Below are 8,709 nucleotides of genomic sequence, written 5' to 3'. Positions count from 1 at the left end.
TCTTTCCCTTACTATACAGCTGTATTTTGAAAGGAAGAACAGGCAAATAAAAAACAGTAGAGATTATAAAGTGCTGTAAATACTCATCAGTAAATGTTACACACTAACTTCACAAACATGTACTTCCCTTCCTCAATCTTTGTCATTTTAAAAAGAGACTAAACATACAAAATGCTTATATAAAACTTAGATTAGAATACAAACAATAGGAAATTCAACTATAAATAAAACTATCAAAATATTGCTATCTTCAGTGACAAATGCATCATCGGCAAAAAGCCGCAGATTAGTCATGAGAACATTATACACAGCTCTAGTTTAAAAGACTTAGTTTATTCCAGGAGCTGTACAACTTGAGCTCAGAGACGTTCTGCTCCTCCTCCTCCTCTCATTAACTCTGCGCATTTGACACTGCTTCACCACTTGGACTCCCCTTATCCGTGCAGGCCTTTCTGAAAATCACAGAATCATAATAGAAAGACAGCAAGAAAAGCTGCAAAATACAGCACAAAGTCAGTGGAGAGCCTACTTGTACGCACATGCTAAACCTGTTAGGTGCTGGGAGATGACAACTGACTTCTGCTGCCTCACTGTGGTAGAGAATTTATTAAGCTCCTAGAAGAAAGGTGGAAACTGTTCCTTAAGCACAGATAACTAAATCCATACAAATCCTAGAAATGTTTAAAAGGAAAGCTCAAAGATTTACATTTGTTAATATGATGATGTCACCCATAAAATTAACCATAATTAAAGGAACAATATCAATACAGTGGATATGCTTAATGAGAGCTATACCAGCACTATTAAGCATTTTAGAAAAAAAAGAACAAGGTTTTAGTTGCTCTTTTAGTTTGGGAGTTAGGTATGACTTTTAATGCTTCCCTCCTTCTTACTGGAACAGACGTCTAGATTTCAGTTTTCAGATGATGAAAAGTAGGGCAAATTGAGATGCACATCTTACTGTGCTCAGTCCCTCTAAAAACTGCCATCCATTGCTTCACAAGCAATATATAACAACATCGTAATTTTTACAATCTTGTATTGTAACAATACTTACAAGCCATAACCTATAAACTTACTTTGCAAAATAGCCTGCCACTCTTACAAAGAATTTGTATGTAGTGTGATCAGTTTACTACTTTAAAATATTTCTCATTACAGGCTCACTTAAACTATATAGAATGTAAGAAATACACTCTAACAGATACTATATCCTTGACTTTTATACACCCTTCATAACTGCTTAGATCAACTAATTTGCTTGTTATACCTTCCATAACTAGCCAAGAAAATGTATCACTGGATAGCGTGTATTTCTCTCATAAAAACTTTACAGTTCAGTATTTCCTCTACAAATAGAACAGCAAGCAATGGCAGAGTAAGAGGTTTAAGAGAGGAATAATCAAAGGGATACTTGTCTACAATGAATTTAGAGTTGATAAAAAGAGGCATCTGCTAAGATAGTCAGAGTTGAAAGACCTGTGTCAATTCAGGGCATGAATCTCAGCAGCGCAGATGCCTGGACTTCAATGAGGTGAAACTTAGTTCCATCTCTAATGATACACTTATATATGAGATTATGCCATTCTGATCTATATAGATGTCCCAGGGTACACCTCCAAGCAACCATCTACAATGTTCAGGCTTTCTTTGCTAAGGTTTCAACAAGGGCAAGACAAATTCTCTCCAAAAATAGTCTCATCTGTTGCTATAAAACAAGTGGTGGGAAAGCTCGTGCTTGGAAGGATAGAAGCACTCGCAGGTTTCAAGTCAGTTTTTACAAAACAAGTCAGATATGAGATACTGGAATTCACTAATATCCTTAAGTATCAAGTTAGGTGCCAAACACGCAGTCGCAAAAGGGACACAAATTCTCCAAATTTAAGAACTAAGACTGCCATCTTGTCTTACAGCACTTACAGTTATTAATGGAATATTACTTTCCAGTTTCATCTCAGTTATTCTGCTTTCATGTATGTTAGCCAGAAGAGATTAAAACATTTATTACAAAATAACATACACAGTGAGAGGCTTGTAAGCTTTTCTTAGGACAGTTTATACTTCAGATTATTTTCCCAACTTTTTTTTTTAAAAACATGCAGAACTAAATGTTGAAGCTTTTATTTCTGTCATCTTTTTTAACTTTATAAAAAGTGAATATATTTAGCTTTATCAAACTTAAAGCAGTTTAAAGTGGAGTTAAAGGTCAGAAGTGTTATATTAGTCAAAGCTGAGGCTACAAGAATTTTCAGTGCGTTTCTCCACTTTAGTCTCTGTTTTCAAACTAACTCTAATGAAAAATGCATGATGCAAAATTAAGGGACACAATTTATTTACAACTAGAATTACAGCAGGCATAGAAAGTGTAACAGCAGTATAAGACATTCTAGATTGTTTTTATTTCTGCAGCATTATTACACTGAACAGAATATATTAATTTTAAAATTAATTTCTATCAAAAGAATAATAGAAGTGAAGATATTTCCTTATTTGAAAGTAAGCATATTCATGAGAAGTGTTTGATGTTTGCCCTTAATTTCAAATAACCTCAGCATAACTGCAGTTGAAGATACTTGGTCGTCAAATAGTTCATTAACTGTTTACTAAAATAAAAAGGTTTCCTGTCTGAAAAAAATCTCAACTGTGATCAAACTAAAACTGATGAAAATAATTTAATCCACTGTTTCCACAGTGTGTACAAAAGCTGGTGTGAAACTCTGCCTTGTTAAACAATGAAGATTTCACCCTAACTATTCCAAATGAAACTTACCAAACCCCTTTCCCACTTAACTCAGACAAAAGACACATCTGAAGCACTTCTTCAGTAATTGCCATACGTTTCTGTTACTATTCATATTATATACACCATTGACTTGAAGAGGCCTCTACATCACCTGGTTCTGCACTCCCCCATCAATAAGTTGCTCACAACAGTTTGACAGCTACCACTTCACAAGCAGTTTCTGAAGAAAAAATGAAACATCTGTCTGATTAGACAAACTCGAGGTCAGAATCCAATTATATACAATTTATTGCATGTCCCCAAAATAATAAAATCCAAACCAAGCAGTTTTTAACTATCCATTTTCTGTATGTCCATTTCAAAGTTCAAGGGGAAAAAATGTAAAAAAAGTTTAAATACTGTAAAGTTGCTTTGTTTTCACACCACAATAAAAACCAAACCCAAACCCCATGAACCTTAAACACTCTCCTCTCCACAGGTCTCAGAACTTTCCCTCTATTCTTAGTTACAGCACAAACTGGTGTCAGCAAGATGGAAGTAAGACTTAAATAGTTCTTATGAACACAACAGAGAAGTCAGAGCAGCAGAGAATTTTATTAGACCTACTTTTTGCTGCCTGGCTTGCATCCCAATGCTCCTCGCAACCCCTGGATCCCAACCCCTGGATTTCTCGCCACCCCCACTTTTCCCGGAATATACTTCCTCTTCACCCTTCACCCACATATGCTCATGGGAGACCAACAGCCTCAATGCTACTGTTCACAGCTCACGGTTCTGCTGCTCCACTTCCTGGCAGGGAACTCAGGTGCTGCTGTACAGAGTAACAAACAGCATGACATTTCAACAGCACCTACTATACCATGTGTCTTTAGGTTACAGAGACAACTGACAAGTAGCTACTTGGGCTGTGCCCTCTTCTTCCGCATCCCCAACCTAAAAAATAAGAAGTGTTTATCAAAACCAAGAGTTCATCAACTGCATCATTCAGTTCATCACGCTGGTATGAAATACACAGCTGTATACATCTTCCACTAATATCACACCACAGTTTTACAGGAAAAGTTTCACTGGTAGAAATCTACAATCACACACCCCATAACCATAAGCAGAAATAGAAATGGCAAAGCCATCTACTGAACCAAGACCAAAGAGTAAATGTATTAAACCCTTACCTCTACACTAATGACATAAAATTAAAGAGGGGTGGTGGGGGGGAAGAGTTACACTGCCTCCTCCAGAGGCCTGCAAACTAAGTGTCCTCGAAACTAAGTGTCATGTTTTCACCCAGCTGGTAACTCAACCATGCAGCCACATGCTTGCTCCCATCTTCTTCCCCCTTTGGTCCTCCACACCTCCCCCCCGGCTTTGGGCAGGACGGGGAGGAGAATGTAAACTCCATGGAGGCTGAGATAAGAGCTGTCCAATAACTAAAGTATAATACAAAACTACTACTAATAATAATAATGATGAGGGAAATAACAAGGTGAGAGAATAAAAAGATAAAAAGGAAAAGAACCAATAAACAGCAGCGATGCACAATACAATTGCTCATCATCCATCAACCCATACCCAGCCCAAGCCGAGCAGCGATCTGGCCTTCTGGTTAAATCCCCAGTTTCTATACTGGGCATGACGTGCTGTGGTATGGAATACTCCTTTGCCCAGTTCGGGTCAGGTATTTTGTCTCTGTTCCCTCCTGGCATCTTATGGCCCCTCCTCACTGGCAGAACATGACAGACTGGAAAGTCCTTCATCAGAATAAGAGCTACTGAGCAAGAACTAAAACATCAGTGTGTTATCAGCACTGTTCTCAGACTAAGGCCACCACACAGCACTGTGCCAGCTACTAGGAAGGAGAAAAACAGCTGTTACAGCTGAACCAAGGACACCAAGTAGAAGCAAGAGTAGAAACAATTTCTCAGTAAATTTTTTCTTTTTTCCAACAAGGCAACATTCTATATTCTCAGGTAGAAAGAATATTTTCTGCAAGAGTACAGAGAAGTAATACAGTAGTTGCAACCTTTTTAAAGCTGTCTGAGGTTTATATTTGATGTCAGAGTTGCCTCTATTTTGAAATACACAGATTGAAAATTAGAAAACATTTCTATTCCATCTCATTTCTCAAACACAAGCTAAATTTCTATTAGAAAAAAACACTAGTTTAAAATAAAGATTACTCCTTTCACTGTTCGCATGTACATGGATTTCAACAGTCTCCCAATTTTGGAAACCCCAGATAACCAGCAATGACGGCTGAACATGAGCATTTATGCTACAGCTATGGCTCCTTCTGCCAAACCATCTAACTGAAGAAGTTTCAGCCATTCCTGTCAAATCAAATACAGGCTGGAAGCTACCAACAGAGACAAAACTATGATAAGATTAAGGTAATGCAGTCGTCGACACCATTTTTCAAGCATCAACAAAGGCAGCCACTAAACCAGTCTCCAAAACCACAGCAATAGCTTTAAAGACTGGTAAATTTTATGAGCTGAAAGAATAATTACTTGTGCATTTGATTAAGTCTTTTCTATGTTCAAGAAGTGTTTTCTTTTGATTTAGGAACTTCTTGAGCTGAAAAACCTGCAAGAATCTCACATACGCTGAGGTTTCTAGCCACTGTAATAAAAACATGATTTTTGCTGGTTACAATGTTACTTGCTCCATTTTGTTTGGTTTTGAAAAGCTTAGCTAGTCTTGTAACAGACCAAAGCAATCCACAAGTGCCGGCCCATATTTCAATTTCATGAGTGGTGTCCCTCAGGGATCGGTGTTGGGACCTGTCTTGTTCAACATCTTTGCCGATGCACATGGACAGTGGGATTGATGCACCCTCAGCAAGTTTGCCGACGACACCAAGCTGTGTGGTTCGGTTGATACGCTGGAGGGAAGGGATGGGATCCAGAGGGACCTGGACACGCTTGTGAGGTGGCTGATGCCAACCTCATGAAGTTTAACCAAACCAAGTGCAAGGTCCTACACCTGGGTCAGCACAACCCCAGGCACAGCTACAGGTTGGGCGGAGAAGAGATTCAAGACAGCCCTGCTGAGAAGGACTTGGCGGTGGTGGTGCATGAGAAGCTTGACATGAGCAGGCTTCAGTGTGCGCTTGCAGCCCAGAAACCAACCGTATCCCGGGCTGCATCAAAAGCAGTGTGACCAGCAGGTCAAAGGAGGTGATCCTGCCCCTCTATTCTGCTCTCATGAGACCTCACTTGGAGTATTGTGTACAGTTCTGGTGTCCTCAACATAAAAAGGACATGGAGCTGCTGGAGCAAGTCCAGAGGAGGGCCAAGAGGATGATAAGAGGGCTGGAGCACCTCCTGTATGAAGACAGGCTGAGAAAGTTGGGGCTGTTCAGCCTGGGGAAGAAAAGGCTGCGTGGAGACCTCAGAGCAGCCTTCCAATATCTGAAGGGGGCCTACGAGGATGCTGGGGAAGGGACTCTTCGTTAGGGACTGTAGTGGTAGGACAAGGGGTAATGGCTTCAAACTTAAAACAGGGGAAGTTTAGATTAGACACAAGGAATAAGTTCTTCACAGTGAGGGTGGTGAGGCACTGGAATGGGTTGCCCAAGGAAGTTGTGAATGCTCCAACCCTGGCGGTGTTCAAGGCCAGGTTGGACAGAGCCTTGGGCGACATAGTTTAGTGTGTGGTGTCCCTGCTCATGGCAGGGGGGGTGGAACTAGATGACCTTAAGGTCCTTTCCAACCCTAACTATTCTATGATCCTATGATTCAATTCATTGATGTTTACATGCTTTCTATAAAAGATGATGATACAGATGAAGATAAAGGTCAGGAATAATAAAAAAAAAAGTGGACTTAATATTGAGTGGTCACTCAATTAAAACTATTTGAAAATTCACTATATTATGTTATGAGAAAGCACTCTTAAGAAACAGGCTGAAAGATTAAAGGATTGTCTTTCAAACTCTTCAATGCTCATGCTATTGTTCTCTCTCCCACATAATCTCAAAAGTCATAAACCAATCAATTTTCTCTGCTGTACTTTGGAAACACAAGCAGCTGAAAGACTGGCACCATTTTCTCTAAATAAATACTTCCGGTCATATACATGCTATTTTCTTCAACAGTAAGAAAACAACAGGATACAGAAAGGTCTGCATCTATGGGTTGGGTTTTTTCCCCCTAAAGTAGCCATTACTTAAGACTTCTTCAGGGTCAAGTAAGAACAGCTCAGAGCCTTCAGTAATCATGCTTTGGCAGAAGCACCACCCACTATTATTTATTTCATCAGATCAACCAAATGAAAGAGCTCAACCCTCACCCCCAGATCCCTACTTACCTGTCCTTGTAAGGTTACACGACTTCTGTCTTGCAGATGTTGATTAGAAACTGAAGAATGCCAGGGATGAATCTGACTGTGAGACTGTGCCCGAACAAGGTCAGATGACTGTGTTACTTGCTGGGGGGTTATATGGTGTTCTAGGTCATGCTCTAAAACATGGCTTGTGCTATCCTGAACGAATGCAGAATCATCGAACTGTGGCAGAAGGTCTTCCTGAAGAAGGTCATCAGGATCAAGTCCTGTAAACGGTTCATTATGAGTGTCTACTTGATGAAGTAAGTTCTCATCTAAAGACGTAAAACCGTTGCTTTCAATTGGGTCAGTGAAATGGCTTATCTGAGACGCAGAACCAGTAGAAGCTGAAAAACTAATATTTACAGGAGAGAGTTTTGAACTACTAAAGTTGCCCTGAGGATGCGTAGAATGCAACATTTGAAAAGTATTTGAATTCAGAGGTGTATTAGGATTCAACATGTGATCGGTTGTTTCTTGCTTGGTCCCTGTTTGAGATGTAAAGGCATCGCTTCCAGTGAAGTCAGAGATAGAGTGTGTCTGCTGGCTAGTAGAAAGAGCTGTTGGAGACTGAAGAAGGCTTGTAGGGGAAATGTGGTTATGAGAGTAAGAAAAAGGAGATGAAAATTGTTGGCTATTATTGACAGAACATGGAGTGATAGTTGGAGACTGTCCATCAAAATTTCCTTCTTGATTCCCACAAAAATGTAATGAAGCATTTGCAGTTTGAGAAAACTGCTGAACAGACAGAGGCTGCTGTGAAGTCGATGGATTAGAGACTGGAGATGGGTTGACACTGACTCTGAGAGAAGTAGATACATTAACTTCCATGAAGTCTTTTGGCTGACTCAGAGCATCTTGCCCCGTGTTGTTTCTGCCTTGTTGTGACCGTAGTGAGGCACACTGATGCTGTGGTTCATTAGCCTGAAATAAGGCAAAGTCATGGTGTGCTACAAAGCTTTTGTTTTGCTGCATAGACTGAGAATGTCCTTGGTGAAAGGGGGACCCATTCTGATTTGAAACAGTTGTGGCAGTTTGATGACCCCACATAGGACTACCATCAGCCACATCGGGAAACATCCCATTAGACTGGTTCTGCGGATGAACTGGTGAACAACTGAACTGAGAGTGTGGTGACAAGACATTGTCAGCTGGGCTATTAAAAGACTGATTTACTGAGTGAAGTTTCAGTGAATCAAACTGATTCAGCTGATCAAACTCACTCATCTTTTGTTGATTTTGAGCATCTTGCACATGGTTTAATGAGTCTATGTGCAAAGGTTCAAATTCTGCACCCAAATTCAATTCATCAACAAGCGAAACAGGTCCAGGTTGAACAAAGGCATCATCTGACAAACCTTCTAAGGTCTCACTAAAAAGATTGGCATCATCAAAAAAATCCATCATAGGATCAGTCATCTTGATAGGCCTGTACTGTTTTTTCTCTCAACTCCAAATGGAGTCAATTTCGGCGCTTTGCAGTGAACAGAAATGAATGATATCCAGCAGTCACCACCTCATCCAAGGCATGCCAACGTCCATTAGTGCTTCTGATGAAACGTTCGTCTCAAAATGTTAAAGGATCCTATGGGAGAGAAAAAAAAAGAAAAAAAAGAAAAGAAGATAAAAATTACTTTCATGGC

General features: G+C 39.9%; 1 protein-coding gene across 1 annotated transcript in view; it reads right to left on the bottom strand.

Annotated features, from left to right (window-relative positions):
• The window catches only part of LOC104404417 (chromodomain-helicase-DNA-binding protein 9-like), a 21,312-nt gene extending 12,827 nt beyond the window's left edge, over window positions 1–8,485 (bottom strand). The window contains exon 1 of the mRNA XM_010012842.1: window positions 7,052–8,485. Within this exon, the coding sequence (XP_010011144.1) occupies window positions 7,052–8,485 (1,434 nt within the window). The remainder of the gene's footprint in view (window positions 1–7,051) is intronic.
• Window positions 8,486–8,709: the final 224 nt, after the last annotated feature.

This window comes from Nestor notabilis, unplaced genomic scaffold (genome assembly GCF_000696875.1).
Source record: "Nestor notabilis isolate BGI_N333 unplaced genomic scaffold, ASM69687v1 scaffold3204, whole genome shotgun sequence".
NCBI classification, from domain to species: Eukaryota; Metazoa; Chordata; class Aves; order Psittaciformes; family Psittacidae; genus Nestor; species Nestor notabilis.
Note: the sequence above shows the minus strand (reverse complement) of the source record. Positions and strands in the feature narration are given on the sequence as shown.